At 33.6% G+C, this 17,180-nt stretch overlaps 4 protein-coding genes and 1 long non-coding RNA gene across 5 annotated transcripts; 1 reads left to right on the forward strand and 4 right to left on the reverse strand.

Moving 5' to 3' along the window:
- Positions 1-2,327: 2,327 nt before the first annotated feature.
- LOC133816204 (uncharacterized) lies at positions 2,328-3,072 on the reverse strand. Its single transcript, XR_009885075.1, has 2 exons — positions 2,573-3,072; positions 2,328-2,397 (listed from the first exon to the last, which is right to left on the reverse strand). It is a non-coding gene; the product is annotated as an uncharacterized LOC133816204 (long non-coding RNA).
- A 4,500-nt stretch (positions 3,073-7,572) lies between these two features.
- On the reverse strand, positions 7,573-8,590 carry LOC133816205 (protein MOR1-like). The gene is made up of 4 exons (XM_062248832.1): positions 8,516-8,590; positions 8,177-8,313; positions 7,816-7,881; positions 7,573-7,713 (listed from the first exon to the last, which is right to left on the reverse strand). Exons 1-4 carry the CDS (start codon positions 8,556-8,558, stop codon positions 7,588-7,590), a joined length of 372 nt encoding a protein of 123 aa, XP_062104816.1. The 5' UTR covers positions 8,559-8,590; the 3' UTR covers positions 7,573-7,587.
- Positions 8,591-8,726: 136 nt separating this feature from the next.
- Positions 8,727-10,500, reverse strand: LOC133814543 (protein MOR1-like). Its single transcript, XM_062247489.1, has 8 exons — positions 10,249-10,500; positions 10,083-10,147; positions 9,918-10,000; positions 9,620-9,709; positions 9,379-9,488; positions 9,052-9,171; positions 8,921-8,942; positions 8,727-8,737 (listed from the first exon to the last, which is right to left on the reverse strand). Exons 1-8 carry the CDS (start codon positions 10,498-10,500, stop codon positions 8,727-8,729), a joined length of 753 nt encoding a protein of 250 aa, XP_062103473.1.
- A 189-nt stretch (positions 10,501-10,689) lies between these two features.
- Positions 10,690-12,841, reverse strand: LOC133816207 (isopentenyl-diphosphate Delta-isomerase I, chloroplastic-like). The gene is made up of 3 exons (XM_062248833.1): positions 11,999-12,841; positions 11,124-11,179; positions 10,690-10,852 (listed from the first exon to the last, which is right to left on the reverse strand). The coding sequence occupies exons 1-3, from the start codon at positions 12,058-12,060 to the stop codon at positions 10,722-10,724; spliced, it is 249 nt and encodes an 82-aa protein (XP_062104817.1). The 5' UTR covers positions 12,061-12,841; the 3' UTR covers positions 10,690-10,721.
- Positions 12,842-15,089: 2,248 nt separating this feature from the next.
- LOC133818251 (anthocyanidin 3-O-glucosyltransferase 2-like) lies at positions 15,090-16,844 on the forward strand. The gene has a single exon (XM_062251011.1). The coding sequence runs from the start codon at positions 15,190-15,192 to the stop codon at positions 16,672-16,674; it is 1,485 nt and encodes a 494-aa protein (XP_062106995.1). The 5' UTR covers positions 15,090-15,189; the 3' UTR covers positions 16,675-16,844.
- Positions 16,845-17,180: the final 336 nt, after the last annotated feature.

Below are 17,180 nucleotides of genomic sequence, written 5' to 3' on the forward strand. Positions count from 1 at the left end.
GACTTCCCACGTCTCCCACCTCTTCCAATGGGAGACATTGAAAGTCTCCCAAATTTAAAAAAAGTAAATTAAATAAATTTATAATTAATATTATTTAAATTTGATTTAATAATTAATTAAATTGAAATGATTTTAATATTAATTTAATAATTAATTAAATTGAAATCAATTTAATATTAATTTAAATTAAAATTGCCATAATTAATAAAATAAAAATATGCAAGAAACACAAAATTTGTTAGACATATATATTTGTTAGACATTGCAACCAAGTCTTGTCTAGCCTTAATTCTTCCCTTATACCCATTGCAACCAAGTCTTGTCTAGCCTTAATTTCATCCTTAGTTTTCCCAGGAATATTCAACAAAGTGCCAATCAAACTATCACATACATTTTTCTCTATGTGCATAACATCTAAATTATGGCCTATAAGTAAGAAAGGCCAATATTCAAGTTCGAAGAAAACAGATTTCTTTTTATAACACCCTTTTGGCTCCTCAACAACCTTAGCCTTACGACCACGTTTCATCTTTGTAGGTGTACAAACTTTAGGCTTCCCTAACTTGAACACAATTTTAGACATCTTCTCAAGTACTTGGATCCCATTCAATGGATCAGGAGCCTCCTCAAACTCTTGTTTACCATTGAATGCATTCTTCCAAGTCCGAAGTTTATGCGTATTAGGCAAGAACTTCCTATGTCCCATATAACATATTTTCCGAGAGTGTTTCAAGTATTCAGAACATGTTTTTTCTTAACAAACAGGGCAAGCTTTATATCCTTTCACACTAAACCAAGATAAATTTCCATAGGCAGGAAAGTCATTAATTGTCCATAATAAGACCGCTCTAAGATTAAATTCTTCCTGCATATACGCATCATAAACCTTAACCCCTTCATCCCACAAAGTTTTCAAGTCATCTATAAGAGGGGATAGATAGACATCAATGTCATTACCAGGTTGTTTAGGTCCTGATATCAACAAGGTCAAAAGCGTAAACTTTCTCTTCATACAAAACCATGGGGGTAGATTGTAAATAACAAGCATAACAGGCCAACAACTATACTTACTGCTAAGAGATGCGTGTGGATTAAACCCGTCAGTCGACAGACCTAGACGAATATTACGAGATTAATTTCCAAAAGAAGGCCACTTCAAATCAACTCTTTTCCAAGCTAGGGTGTCAGCTAGATGTCTTAATTTACCATCCTTTATTATTTCATTAGCATGCCACGACAAACTTTTAGCACGTTCGACATTTCTAAACAATCGGATGAAACGAGGAATTGGCGGAACGTACCACAAAACTTTGGCAGGTACTCCTTCCTTGACATCATCACCATTTCTTTACTTTTGCCATCGTGACTCACCACAAGTAGGACACAATTTTGCGTCTGCAAAGCTATTTTGATGTAATATGCAATCATTAGGACATGCATGAATTTTTTCGTACTACATGCCTAATGAGCATAACGTCTTCTTTGCCTCATAAAATGAAATTGGAATTTCATTATCTTCGGGCAATAACTCCTTCAAAAAACTAAATAAATCAGCAATGCTTTTATCACTCCAGCCATGTTTAGCTTTTAGATGGTACAACCTAAGAAGCGCATATAATTTTGTAAATCTTGTACAACCAGGGTAAATTGGTTTCTCAGTATCATTAAGGAGTTTCTCAAACTTATTTGGGTCTACTCCTGATCCAAAATGTGCGTCGTCAATCATTTCATCTAATGGATCCCAGTTCTCCTCTACTATATTTCTCCTCACTCACTACAAGAAAAAATGCTTTTAATAACACCGAAAATATGTTATTAAAACATACGATAACACTTTCTGATGTGTTAAGACCGACTATGTTATCGTAGGTCAGGGTACTTTACATAACACTTTATCAGTGTTATACAGATGTGTTATTGTACTGTCAACGATAACACAATTTCTGTGTTATTTTAATACATTGATAAGTGTTTAATTATGTTATTTATAGTCGATTATATAACACTTTTTTTGTGTTATACTACACTTTAGTATAACACTTTTTTGGTATTATACTACACTTTAGTATAACACTTTTTTTGTGTTATATTAGCTTAGAGAAACATAATCTTTTTTTACTTACACAAAACTAGGAAAACAAATACAAAAATTGAAGCCAAATAAGGTAACAGAAATAGATTTTTATTAATTACTCAAATGTAATTACAATATTTAGTCTACTAGTCTAGGCTTAAGAAATCATATTACAACATAATTTATGCCCAATTCAGATTCCTTTATCACTAAATACAAAACAAGAAATGTATACAAAAATTAGTGAAATACATTCTTCCATTCTAAAGGCCTTAACTAATAATGTTGTCAAGAATTGCTCCAAAGAAATCATCTCAATATACCTGCACATTGTAAAAAAAAAGTCCTTTTATTATTAAGAACATAAGACTTAAGCTAGTTTCCACCTGTAAGCATATAAAGTTTAAATAAGCAACTCAACTCAACTCAAGCAAACATCTATTTTATCATACATAGAATAAGCATAACAGATCAGTGGAAATAAAAGTTTATATATACCTGAGGAAGAAAAGCTTTTCTAATGCCAAAATTTGTATCAACATCCAGACGACCTCCAATACCTACTGGGATAGCTTGTCTATATCTACATCCCCCAGTGGTTGTAACACCCTGACATACATAAACTAAACACAAATTAGAGTGGCTTTTAACTGAGATTGTATGATATACATGTTATGGCAATGTACTAAGTTTTTTTATGACGAAAAACAAAAATCAAACATGTAGAAGGCAATCAATGAGCTCATGCATGTTCTATTATGGGAAGATATCCACCAACATTAGGAAGAATGGTACCATCTTTTAGTATTCCACCTTCGCCGCCAACTCTAACAGCGATATCATCGCGCCCCATCATGTAAAGGATGTCATAGATTTGATTCACAAAATGTCTAGCATTAGTCCAGGCATTTGTGTTGATAGTCACACCCTAATAAAAAAGAAAAAGAAAATTCTTATGTGTCACTATGTTGTAAGTTGGTTATGTACTATATATGGTTCGAAAATAAATTATCTTTTGAGGAGAGAGATTTTTTAATGAGAATTAAGAGAGCTCAAAAAATTGGAGACTTTGGGAGCTAAAGTCAGAAAAAGCAAAGCAAGAAGCTTTTAAAAGTAAAAGATGTTATTATAGTAATTGGTAAAACACTAGGACCAAGTTAACTGCCAGCATTGAATTATTTGATCCGACATTATGGTCCTAAGGCCAAGAGTTCTTTTATCCTTTGAACATATATACATAAATATTAGTAGGACCAAATATTTGAGAGATTAAGGTCCAGAAAAAAAAAGCAGGGTTTTTTATTTTACTACTTATCATCATCAATACCAGAAGAAAAGAAAAAGAAAAAGAAAAAGAAAAAAAAGGAAAGAAAACTCAATGACTTGTTATCAAGGATTAAAATACATAACTGTCAATATGAAATAATCTACTCGTAATTTACTCATTGAATCAATATAGGAAGGGAAAAAAGATGTACTTTTTCATATTTGTGCTGCTGTCCAACCTTTAAGTGGCTAAAATTGAGTTGGATATACTATATTAAACTTTGTAATAGACAATCGTGAAGACTGAAAAGATTATTGTTACCAAAAGAAGACTTAAATTACCTCTAACTGAAACTCTGATCTGTTAAGCTTTAAGAGGTAGAGCAGAGCAAAGAAATCATCTGTATTAACATCTGTATCCAAGAGAATCCGGCGAGGCCTAGGTCGAGGAGCGCGTTTTGCAGTGTGCAAATTAGTTGCAAATCCTAAAAGGAGTAGAACAAAAATAACCGAGAAGTTTTTTTTCAACAACATTTTCACTGTGATCATTTACACCCCAGAAAAGTATGTAGTCCTCACCAAACTTGATGAAAGCTATCAAATTCTGCTTGAGAAAAGGTTTGTGTTTAAGCCATGGAACAAATAAACAAACAATGTTTCAAACCAATAAACATTACAATACAATACTTTGAGTCAGATTCAATACATATAGAAAATTCTAGAATGTGCTCATAGAATCAAGCATACAAAACAGAGAACTTGTGCTAGTAACAGGAAAATAAAACGCAGCCAATTTATACAGAAAGAAAGCACTTTAAAAAAAAATCGACATGTCCTCCATAAGAAATCAATTTTTTTTTTTAAAAGTCCTCTAAAGCAAACCACAGAGACATACCTATATAAGTATGAATTCAGTAGCTTATAACAGATAGAAAATCTACAATTATATCCAAATATATATGTATGAATGCAGTAGCTTATAACATAAGGTCTAAAATTATGTATATATATCTATGTATGGATACGGCTAAACAATAATCTGGCGGCCATGGAGATGAACCATAACAGTACAACCTGGCATCATAAAGATTACTAAAGGCTCACTGCTAGTTATGAAATGGAATAAAGGAAATGGAATGTATGTGTTAGATGGGTAAACTGTATCTATTGCTGAAGCTGATGCTATTAAAGTTCAAGAAAATGAGATGCAACTATGGCACCAAAGGATGGGTCATATAAGTGAACAAGGCTTGAGGGAACTACACAACCAGAGAATTATAGACAAGATAAAATAAAATAACAAAATAAAGACAAACAAAGCAATAACAAATTAAGACAAAGCTTTTACTAACATACTTTTGGATTATCAACACTAATACAATCTAATCTAAAGGAAAAATTTGTTAATTTAAGAGATGAACTCTATCACTCATGCAACTAAGAAGTTTATGCTCAATCTAATATAAATTAAAATACTAAATAAGAGGAACACCTCATGTAGTTAATGACCATTAAACAAATAAGCTCCAAAGCTTTTTCAGAAGTTCAATAATGGTATCATGAATCAATATGCTTTGATTTACAACAAAAATGAATTTAATACCTATAACCGCTCTGTGAATATTGGGCTAACAATTCAGAGAAAGCATGATGACTTTTAAGCTGCAAATGGAATTAAAAAAAACAGAGATATTATGCTACCTAAAATTTATGAAAAACTGAAAGAAAGTGAACAAGTTCCAGTTAAGATTTTAGTTAAAATGAGCCCTCAAAGAGCTTAATATATAAGTTTATACCCAAAAGTAGAAAAAAAAATGCAATATGGATTAGCGCTAGACTTGAACGTTGAAAATGGAGACAGCTAACCTCATTTTGGCATGTTGAAGTTAATATGTTAGATACTGATACAAGGCAATACTTATAAACTGGAGCAACTGGATCCAAGGCTTTTTTACTTGCCTGAGAAACAAAAACAGGGTAGTACTCATATATTTCAGTTGAGGAAATAAAACTAAGTAGACTAGCAAAAACAGAGGACAAATATCATCATCAGGCCAAAAAAAAAGTTCATAATCTAAGAAGCAAAGATGGGACAAAATAGATATCGACAAAATCAAATCCAATGTAAACAAGAATGCACTGCAAACAGGTTCAAGTTACTTGATACAAAAGCATCAAAGGCATTGTCAAGTAGTGTTCAAAAACATGCATTATAAAACAGATTAGTAATAAGGTAATCTTTAAATAATTCTTCCTCTAATCTATTAACAGGTGATAAAGCAAATAAAGCATTATAAAACAGAGAATAACAAACTTAGATATTCAAAAGCCCTCAGATCTCATAAGCTAATATGGTCATTAACAATGTACATGAGAATTTTCATTATAAGCCTTAAGAGCACTCACAATAGATTCTGTAAAATAAACTTTTTCTAGTGAAAAAGTAGAGAGAGAGAGAGAGAGAGAGAGAGAGAGAGAGAGAGAGAGAGAGAGAGCAATATATATGTATGTATGTATGTATGTATGTATGTATGTATGTATGTATGTATGTATGTATGTATGTATGTATATATGTATAGAGAGAGAGAGAGAGAGAGACAAGGCTTATAATGCAAAACCATGAAACTGCTTCTGAAAATTAGATTTTCCATCACAGGGCAAATAAGCATGCAAAGAAAGTGAAAACTAACCAAAAAAAAAAATGACAATATCTTCATATTATTACATAAGGCAATAAAATATATATTTTGTAGCTGTAAAAGAGACCATTTTAATATATAAATGCCTTCAGAGATTAATGCTAGAAATTTCATGAACATTGAAAATTCATTAAGAACCAATCACATCTTCAAGGTTTAAACACCACCACTTCAACCATCACCTTTGGCATTCACCACCACCAACAGCAAACACAGATCATCATCACCACAGCCAACATGAGATAATAGTAATAAATAAATAAATAAAATAAAATAATGGATCATGGTGAGTACCAAAGATGGTGAGAGCAGAAAAGATGGAGGCTCAAAATGAAATCAATGCACATATCAATACAAAAATAAAAGTTTTCATCATCAGGCACAAAGTAATCTAGAAACAAACTAAAGAACCGTGGAAAAAAAAAGGAAAGTAATCATCAGGCCAAGGCATTGTTTCCAACATTGAGTTTTTCCATCACAGGGCAAAGGATACTACCATTTGTAAAACCCACTAACATTAAAAAGGAAAATACAGTAAAATCAACTTTACAGCTTACAAATAAAAAATGAAAGAGGAATTATCACCTTTTCTAATGTTATTCTTCTTACTATGCTTTATGTCTTCCCTTTCTTTTATATGCAAAAAACACAGACCAGCTGAAAAAAACAATTTGAAAACAATACTTTTGTGTAAAGTTTCAAGAGAAACATGTACGTAAAGGTAAGCAAAACGAGACAACTTCCTTGCTTAATGGAATTCAGAAAAGCAGATAGAATCAAACTTAGTGACTGAATTAATAGAATCAATTCTCATTAAAGAAGTAATGATACAAAAGAGTATATATACAGAAAAGACAAAAACAAATTACACCAACTATTAAAGCAGAAACTACATAAATAGGTAAACAAAAATAACAAATAAGAGCCTACCTTTTAACTGATGTAACAAGTTAGTGAGCATATTTCACAATCAGAATACTAATCGGTGATTGTATATAGCTAAAATATCTTGAAGGGATCTTGACTAAATTCCTCCAAAACTATATCTACATATTTCACAATCAGAATACTAAAATCTAAAATTTCTGGTAAGGAACGGTAAACTATTCACTCAAGCATCATTCAAGACAAAAAATCCAAATATACCCCTCAACAGCGTAAGCCTTATACCCAGCCACCATTTTCTTCCTCTGCAACTCAGGATCGTTCAAGCTCCAGCTTGGTGCACACTCGGGGCTCTACATCGGGACGGGTGTAGAATCGCGCCTGGTGGTGGCTCGCGAATGGAAGTCACATTGGGTCAAAGGCACGCAGAAATGGGCTCGCAGTGGTGTAACATAGCAACATTACATGCAACCTCTCAACATAGCATTATTCTTTAACTTCCATAAATCCATTATATAAGAAATAACTCACCTCATGAGAGGATGCGGTTGCACCAGAAGCTTGGACTGCTGCTCATACAACAATAAGTATGCACACAAGATTATAAAAACTCACAAGAATGTTGAACAAATTAGTGATATAAGAACTGATGCTATAAAGATATTACAAACTTGAGCTTGTATTGGTGGATGTGCCACCTTCAGAACCTGAAATCATTTCAGAAAGCTTCTTTCTTCTAACATCATCAAGTTTCTCAAGTGACCGCTCCAAGGGTCTCATACCAACCAACTAAATAAAATGGGAAAAGAAGAAATAAATCCATACCATCAATAATCAAATTTCAGAATTAAGCAGCAAAAGCACAAAATTGATAAATAAATAAAACGATACCTTAGCTATCGCTGCCAAAGCTGAAAAGGCTGCATCCCTCACATCTGGAGTCCCATCATTGAGGCACTGTGAAAAAGTAAGAAACGATAATATAGATAAGAGAGTCCATGAAACACCATGAACAGGATAATCCATGGTCAAAAATAGGTTGCACCATTATTTTTTTATTTCCCTTTGTCTTCTAGATTACAAATTAGAAAGTAAGAGCACCAAACCATGAATTAGTGCTCTAAAGTCATCAAAACCAGTATTGAAGCTGTCTTCTAAAATAAATGGGAATAAGCAATGTTTAGCACATTTTACTCAACTGATTGTTCAAAAATATGAAATATATTACAACTACAAGCATAAATGCACTTACCTCCATAAGGATAGGCACAGAGTCCTTGTGCACCTTTAAAATAACAGCCTTGTTACTTGTTTCAATACAGAATGTTACCCAGTTAAGAGTTGATGACCGTACAAGAGGAACTTTATTTTTTACAGCTGTCTTAATATCTGCAATAGACAACATCCATTAAAATTTGGGCAAAATCAAAATTACCACCTATCAAAGCGATTACAAACACTCAAATGCAAAGAATTTATGTCATCTAATCTCTAATAAAAAAAAACTTAAACCAAAAACATAGTAAGGAATCCTATGACAATACTATATTCTGAATTAAAGAACTACAGTGTAGGATAAAGATATACTTGCCTTCCACAATGTCAGCTAGACTTAAGCACCCAGCTGTATGCATTGCCTGAAGACTTTGATTTAGTGCCTCAGTAGAGGCAGGGCTTTTCTCTTTCAATTTTTCCTTTATAAAAAAAAATAAGAGAGAGAGAGAGAGAGAGAGAGATAAATCAAAGGATTTAGATAAATGCAATAAACCAATATCCCTTCTTCAATCTTTATTAAATTATTTCTAAGAATAATCTGAGATAAACCAGATCAAAATATATATTAAAAGTAAAATTGAATATAAAAAACACTTTATATACAAATCAAAGCTACGATCAACATCATTTGAACTTCTAAAAAAGAATCTACTCATATGACTAAGTGCACTTTTATTAATTAGAAAAATGAATGTACAAGTCAAAATCCAAAAAAAAATACCACCATGCTCAGTTGTAAGTAACTGGCAAAAAGTAAATGAACACTTGAACAACTTGGTTACATTCAAACAGTCTGTTTGCATTTTAAGTTGATATAATACTATTTTTTTAGCTAGCAAAAAATGAACATACCAGCAAAACTGGCAATAGGAAGCGTGAACTTGTAGAGAAATTAGTTCTTAAACCCCGAGCAAGATTGCCAATAGCTTGAATTGCCTCGACTGCTACAGTGATATTAACATCTATTATGAGCTGTACAGAAAAAGAATTAAATGATTTTTATTCATCAACTCAAAAAGCAAGTATAAACTTATAACAGAAGTAAGAATATAAAGCATGAAGTTAAAACTTAATGGAGCTGATTGAACACTTAACTATGCAATATTAAAAAGATCCTTGGCAATAGATAGAGGTATAAACGATGCAAAAAAAATACCCAAACATAAAAAGACAATGTACCTTTTTTAGTGTCCGACAGATTTCTGAGAAATCACCGGGTGCTATTCTTTTTGTTGAAGCAAGCTTGGTTAGCTCTGCAACAGCCTCTTTCCGTTCTGACCACTTGGTTGCTTTTTGTGACATAAGGCACAAGATGTTAATAGCAGTACAGGAACATCAAAACCAAATATTCCCAAATTAAATCACTACAACCAAAAATAAAAAAAAACTGAACTAGTTTGACGGAGAGAAGAAAGAAGACTGACCACTCCATCCCAAAATCCAGACTTCTCCAAAGGAGCCAATATATCAACAGGATCAACGAGCTCATACTCATCTATTTCCTGAGGAGCTGACAATTAAAATATGTTAAACTATGCATAAACACGAGAGCTAAATAACCAACATCTCTGTAGTAAAAAAACTTATAAAATATAACTCTAAAGTGTCAAACTCCTACAATGGTAATCACTTGTTACCCGCTGATAGAACACCTACTTGTCGTCATTTAATATCAACCAAGAAAAAGAATAATCTAATAGACTATGTGTATTACACACCATCATATGTAGATTCCTCAGATGGGCCAGCACCCACAACTTCAGATACAACCTCCTTTTCTGGCTCCCTGTCTTGCTCAGACCTGAAGACATCAATACCAACTAGGTTAATAAAAATAAAAACAGCAAGCAGATTAAACAGCTAATGAAAAAATGAATTTTCACCTTATTTTGTGACATGGCCTAGCTGCCCCCGTTACATTCACCAGCTCGGCTTCCAATTCTTTTTTCTTCAAAAAATAAAAAATAATAAATAAGTCATTACTTCCAAGGATCAGGGAGCAACAAAAAATTCCATACGCAAAGCCATACATGTAAGAAGTTATCATACCATTGTATCCCTCATTTTCTCAAATAATATTGATTTTACAGGGTCCTTTCCAATCCATCGACAAAGCTCAAGAGTAAGTCCTTTAGAAGATGCACGAACATTTTGATCTTGATGGTCAAATAGCTCAAGCAACATCTTTAATATCCTCTTTGGAGGCACAACTTTTGCTCCAAACTCACTATCAAACCAAACATGCAGATTAGATAAAGAAGTACAAGAAACATTTCCCACAAAGAAAAGATATGTAGACATGGTCATGAGTTCATGAAATTTCTGGAATATAGAAAACTAAAATGGGAAATAGAATATGACACAATTATTCAATTTATGCCCTCCTAATAGATCTAGATCTTAACTTGGTTCTTCACATGACACTTATTACTATAAATGTAAGCACCTAGGAGGGCAGTTCAAACAGTCAGGTCTGTTGTTTGCTCCCACAAGATCTAAGGTTCGGGTACCTAATTGGGAAATCATATAGCTTGATGTCCCTCAAATATTGTAAGCAATACCTGAAGAAGCAACTCGTATTTCGAGTTGAACAAAAACACACTGAAAGCCTCGTGCAGCAAATTTTCCTTTTCAATCTTTTCCATCAAGTGACCTACAGGGTACAAAAGCATTAGCAAACCACAGAGGTCCAGCTAATCCAACAGAATGAACATGATCTATATACAAAGTATATTATTTGAAAATGTAGTAGAATGCCCAAAACATGAATAAACAGTTCATTTCCATAACGTGAAGGTATCCAAAATCAAAAGAGGGTATAAGATTTAGGAAGGATAGAAAGCCTTGGAGTATGCAAAATGCAAAGTACCATAAAGACATGACATAATACCCAAAAAGAATTGTGCAGATCAAATTTTACTTACAATTATATTTTGTATCATGACCAACAACCCGGTCGTTCTCATCCACTAGAATGCATCTATAGAAAGTTCACATGAAGAGACATAATCAGCTCCAGTACAACACAAAGAAAGATATGTAGATCTAAACGCAAAATTTTCATTCAGATTTTGAATGTTCTCCAATCTCAAAACCACATGAATATTTGGCTCAAAATAGACCTCAACTCATTTGATTATAGTTAATACTCAATTAAAGTATCACCTCAGTCACTGAATTTTCATTTCTTACCAAAAACAAACAACAAAGAAATGAAACCCGAGTTTTCATTTTCTCATACTTTGAACAGCCAAAGAGAGGAAGAAAAGGAATATTATAATATCAAGAACAATAAGAGATCAAAGCAATGAAAAATAATCCAATAATTCACTTTTCTGTCCAAAAACAAACAAACAAAATACATATCTGTAGATATAAGATTTAAAATCAATATCTTGATGCTTTCTAACCACACCAATTGTTCAGTTCGGTTGGCTGAAATTTTAAAGGGGATACTGATAATAGCAATGTTGTACCACCAAAAAAAATTAAGCAAACACAACATAAAACAAATCATGGTAATGAAGCAAGATTAAGGAAGAAAATTAAGCCCCATGATATATATACTTCGTTACCTCAACAGTGAAAAAAAAAAGAAGAAGAAGAACATCAAACAAACAAAGTACAATAATTGAAATAAAACAATGAAGAACAAAAAATTAATAAACCCACGAAGTATATAACCCAAAAAATCAATAATACAATTTTTCCTATTCCAAATCCAAGCAACCAAACAAAGCACACCAGAAGACAAACAAAAAAGAAGGAGAAATGGGAAAAAGGGTAATCAGAAATGCACTCGTCCTCAAACATAAGGCGTCTCTGGACAGCGTCCATTCCAACGTCGACAGAGTCTCCCATGGTGGGATTGGAAGCTTTAGAAGAAAGAGAGACCCTAGCAATGAGAGGATAAAGGGGCTTTGGAATGGAAGAAGGGATTCAGAGAAAAGGGTTACGAGCAAAGCTAGAAGAAGAGGTAAAGAGATGGGCTCTAGGGGCAAAGTAGAGCTTGGCACTGGTATTTAGAAGGTGGGACATTGTCGCACTCGCATGTGATCTCCGCCATTGTTGAATCGTGTAATATTATTATTATATATTAATATTAATCTTTCACCCACCAACAGAACGAGAGAGAGAGAGAGAGAGAGATCTTTACCTGCACCAACGAGTCTCCGAGTCCACATCGTCGAGCCTCCGGCAGTCCCGCTGAGCCTCTGTCAGCTCCGTCGACCTCCACCGTGGTTGAAGCCTCGTATATCCCCTCGCCGTCGTAGTTGAGGGAGTAGGAGAGAGAGAGAGAAGGAGAGGGATCGGGGAAGAGTGAGTGAGGAGACCAGCTTAGAGACAGGGATTTTAGATTAGAGGAAAAAAAACGAGAGCTTTGGGTTTAGGTCTAGAGAATAGAACGGGAAGAGGGAAAAGGAAAGTATAACAATTTCCTAACCCGCCTTTTTTTTTACTATTTATTATTTACTGCTTTTATTTTTACATTAGATAGTATAACACTTTTTTAATAAACTTATATTTATGTGTTATGAAATTGGGTATTTGGTGTAGTGACTCCTTTTTGTCTACTTGGCAGAGTTGGAGCAATATGAGCTATCTCCCCATGGTAATACCAAATTGTGTAACTCTTGTCAATCCCATTGAAATATAAGTGTTCTTTAATCTTTTTAAGATCCATCTTTTTAACATCCATCTTTTTAACATTTCCACACTTAAGACATGGACAATAAGTAAAATTTGGGTCTTTCACATTTTTCGAACAAAACCTTAAGAACAAATCGACCCCGTTCCTATATTCCGCAAATAACCTATTCGCTGACAACCACTATTTATCCATATATTCTCCTATGTCTATCAAAAATAAAAGAAACGACACTAAATAAGCACGTGATAAAGTTGGATGTCTATATGAAACTAATCGTTTATTATCCTAAATAAAATCGGGCAGCATTTCCTCTATAATAGTGACCTAACCATCTGTATGTGAATAGCAAAACAAACAATTCAAACAACATACAATAAGTTTCTTCCTTATAGAATGTCTATATAAAACTAATTGTTTATTATCCTAGATAAAATGGGGCAGCATTTTTTCTATAATAGTGACCTAACCATCTGCATGTGAATAGAAAAATAAACAATTCAAACAACATACAATAAGTTTCTTCCTTATAGCTCCGCAGCACACAATCAAATTTCTCAGAACCTACTTCACTAAAACACACAAGTTCTCAACCTTCCGTTATCACTACAGCACACAATTTTAATCTCAGAACCTACTTCACTATGGATGAATATTTAAGATATTCAAACTCCTCTAACATTTGTTTAATAATATTAAAAGTAGAAGTAATAGAATATATATTTACATCTTGCAATTAATAATCCAAAAGCTAGCAAAATTACTTCAAGTAGTAATCAAATTCGTTATTAAATCCACAAACCAATATAATTAAATTAATAAATAATAAATAAAATATCACTAAATATCTAGCAATATATAACTTATTATTGTAATTTTAGAAACTTAATTACCTCAAATGTGTGATTGATATAGAAGTTTTGATGCAAAATACTCTCTAAAATCTCACCACCAAAATCACAACCTACGAAATTAAATTAATTAATATGTTAAACATTACTAAACAAATATCACTAAATTCCTAATAAGTAAATGACTGGTAAACAAATAAAAAAAACTCCAATGAGCCACTAATTATAACCTAAACAAAAAAGCAATAAAAAAATTCATAACCTAAAATCTCAATAATCAACAAAAACATAATTTTTTTCATATATTTATATTTTTAAAATTATTTAATAAATATATTTTAACATAACTATATATATAACAAATTAGTTAGAATTTTTTTTAAAAAAAAGTTTAAATATACATACAAAGATATATCTAAATTTCGAAATAAATAATGATAAAAATTAAAAAAAAATCATGAATATATATATTATAATGAAATCTATACAATGTGATAGGTTAAATTAAAAAAAAAAACTATGAAATCTTAAATCTATAAAAAACCTCCATGGAAAAACTAATAAATCTAACAATGTATAGAAAAAAATGCATAAAAATGTAAAACTAACACAAAATCATGTAGATTACTCATCCTAATGTTAAACCTATGATTTTTTTATCAAAATAATTAACTAAAATTCATAAAAATTAAAAAAACTAACCTTGAAAACCCTAAAATCGCAGCCCCCTTTCGTATATGGTGCTCTCTTTTTGCTGTTATGAGGAGGAAGAAGACCAAAATTTAATTAAATGGCCAGGGGGACATCCAACGTCTTCCACCATTTTTAATGTCTTCCAATTGTAGTCATTAATAAAAACTTTCAATGTCTTACACCATTAGACATTTAAAACCCCTAATAAGTTTTAATGTCTTACACCAATGGTGTAAGACATTGTAGGGAGTCATTGTATATCAAATTTGTTGTAGTGAAATTCCTGGTACCCTACCACGTCGCTGTAGTGTACCAGGAATTCGGAGGGCTTGGTCGTGTGTTGTTGTTATAACTTATTTATTTTAATAAATTAAAAAAATAAATTTTCGTAGAGTTCAACTACATACAACAACTACTTTAAAGTCATAGAATTTTTTTCTTGTCGTAGTGTTAAACCATTGAAAAGGTCGTTCGAACGTGTCTTATTTTTTAGTCAAAACCAACCACATAAAGTAATATTTAGAGAAGAAACGTGCATTTTCATTCTTTGTCCCTGAAGGAGTAAATTGCCCATTGCTTGGAGAGCAAGTAAAGTAAACAAATAACACAAAATTGTTAATTTCAAAAGGTAACGCAACATATAAATACTCGTATCTAATCACATGCATATTATAACTCAACTAGGCATAGGTAGATAATTCATTGATACATACATACACACACACACATATATATATATATATATTAGAGTATCGACTGAGACAAAAAGAAGAGAAAAACCGATCTCTTACGTACGCAATGAAGAAAGCAGAACTAGTTTTCATTCCCTCTCCAGGCAGAGGCCACCTTGTATCAATGGTCGAATTTGCCAAGACATTAGTCGCTCGAGATGATCGCTTTCATATTACTATCCTCATCATGAAGTTGCCATTTGAACCCAAGCTCTCCGCCTACACCGACTCACTTGTTGCCTCTTCAACCTCCGATCGCATCAAGTTCGTCGACCTCACCAGCCGGGACCACATCGTCATTTCGGAAACCCACCCCCTCCTCTTTATGGAAATATTCATTGAGAATCATAAGCCTAAAGTCAGAAACGCCGTGACCGCACACTTCGAGTCCAATATAGATCTCGACTCTCCTCGGCTTGCTGGATTTGTCATCGACATGTTTATGACAACAATGATAGATGTGGCCAATGAATTTAAAGTTCCAACCTACGTCTTTTTCACATCGAGCGCTGGCTTTCTCGGTCTCACGTTACATATCCAAGCTCATCATGATGATAAGGATGGTGAGACAAATATGGACACTACTCACTTCTCTCAAGACTCGGATGCTGAGTTTTCAGTTCTGGGTTTCTTAAACCCGGTACCTACCAGTGTCTTTCCAGGCGTGTTCTTTGACGATGCTTCGACCGCCATCTTCGTTAACCATGCTAGAAAGATCAGAAAAACTAAAGGGGTTATCTTAAACACGTACATGGAACTAGAGTATCATGCAATTCACTCTCTACTCCGTGACAGTGAATCTCCACCGTTATACTCTGTGGGACCCATCGTATCTCCTAACGACGACAGCAGCGAACTCCTTTCAGCCCGCCAGTACTCGGACATCATGAATTGGCTCGACGAGCAGTCTCGTTCATCGGTAGTGTTTCTGTGCTTCGGGAGCATGGGGTTCTTCGATGAGGATCAGGTGAAAGAGATAGCATGTGGTCTAGAGCAGAGTGGGCTCAATTTCCTCTGGTCCCTCCGGCAGCCATCGCCCACGAACAAGTTCAGTTCTCCAAAAGACTACGAGGATCCGACAGAAGTCCTCCCGGAGGGATTCCTCGAACGGACTGCCAGCAGAGGAAAGATCATAAGTTGGGCACCACAAGTGGCCATCCTGTCTCACCCAGCTGTCGGAGGCTTCGTGTCGCACTGCGGCTGGAACTCGATTCTGGAGAGTTTATGGTTTGGTGTGCCGATCGCTGCGTGGCCACTGTACTCGGAGCAGCAACTGAATGCATTTGAGATGGTGAAGGAGTTGGGATTAGCCGTGGAGATTAGATTGGACTACGTGACGGGGTTTTACTGTAAGAAAGAGCAAACTATAGTAAGAGCTGGAGAAGTGGAGGAAGGAGTGAGAAAATTGATGGAGGTAGCCGCCGATGATGAGCGAAGAAAACGAGTGAAAGAGATGAGCGAGATGTGTAGGAAAGCGTTGACTGCCGCTGGGTCTTCTTACTCTTCCTTGAGTGGTTTGATTGGAGATATTATTGATAATAATCTTCCTTAGTCAAGTAGCCTTGAAGATTAGAATGCTATTCTCCTTCTTTTTTTTTTAATTTTGTCTTGTGTGTTTTTTCATGTTTTATTAGAGTTAGATTCAATACACAAGCTGTATTAATTACATAGGATTTTTTATATATACTAAATAAGATAGTTAATGCTTAAACTGTTGATCCATGATATGATAAATGATCAGCACCGCCGCAACAAATATTATTAATGCTTAAACTGTTGATCCATGACATGATAAATGATGAACACTGAACAATTGATTTGGCAGGCCTCCTACCGCCGCAACAAATATTATTAGAGTATGCATGTTTGGGCTATTGTTGTTGTATGACATTTTAAATTGTCTATCAACGTATGAGTAATTAGTTAATGATACTTTTATAATATTCGTTAATTTCAAAAAAATAAAATCCGATATTAAATTATATCACGTAATTATGATTTCGGAGACTAGTACCCTTGAAATTCTCTTTGACAATGGATGCATGTGTTATGAGAAGA

Source organism: Humulus lupulus, chromosome 2 (genome assembly GCF_963169125.1).
Source record: "Humulus lupulus chromosome 2, drHumLupu1.1, whole genome shotgun sequence".
Taxonomy (NCBI): Eukaryota; Viridiplantae; Streptophyta; class Magnoliopsida; order Rosales; family Cannabaceae; genus Humulus; species Humulus lupulus.

What these genes read in the sequence shown, in the direction of transcription:
- LOC133816205 (XM_062248832.1), bottom strand. Translation starts at nt 8,558, where the DNA reads ATGCATACAGCTGGGTGCTTAAGTCTAGCTGACATTGTGGAAG. An exon ending in TCTAGCTGACATTGTGGAAG is followed by an intron (nt 8,314 to 8,515) that starts GCAAGTATATCT and finishes TGTCTATTGCAG; the next exon opens with ATATTAAGACAGCTGTAAAA. An exon ending in CTGTGCCTATCCTTATGGAG is followed by an intron (nt 7,882 to 8,176) that starts GTAAGTGCATTT and finishes ACTTTTTCACAG; the next exon opens with TGCCTCAATGATGGGACTCC.
- LOC133814543 (XM_062247489.1), bottom strand. Translation starts at nt 10,500, where the DNA reads ATGTCTACATATCTTTTCTTTGTGGGAAATGTTTCTTGTACTTCTTTA. An exon ending in AGAAAATGAGGGATACAATG is followed by an intron (nt 10,148 to 10,248) that starts GTATGATAACTT and finishes TATTTTTTGAAG; the next exon opens with AAAAAAGAATTGGAAGCCGA. An exon ending in TCTGTCGGACACTAAAAAAG is followed by an intron (nt 9,172 to 9,378) that starts GTACATTGTCTT and finishes TTTTCTGTACAG; the next exon opens with CTCATAATAGATGTTAATAT.
- LOC133816207 (XM_062248833.1), bottom strand. Translation starts at nt 12,060, where the DNA reads ATGGGAGACTCTGTCGACGTTGGAATGGACGCTGTCCAGAGACGCCTT. An exon ending in CGCCTTATGTTTGAGGACGA is followed by an intron (nt 11,180 to 11,998) that starts GTGCATTTCTGA and finishes AACTTTCTATAG; the next exon opens with ATGCATTCTAGTGGATGAGA. An exon ending in TCATGATACAAAATATAATT is followed by an intron (nt 10,853 to 11,123) that starts GTAAGTAAAATT and finishes TGTACCCTGTAG; the next exon opens with GTCACTTGATGGAAAAGATT.
- LOC133818251 (XM_062251011.1), top strand. Translation starts at nt 15,190, where the DNA reads ATGAAGAAAGCAGAACTAGTTTTCATTCCCTCTCCAGGCAGAGGCCAC.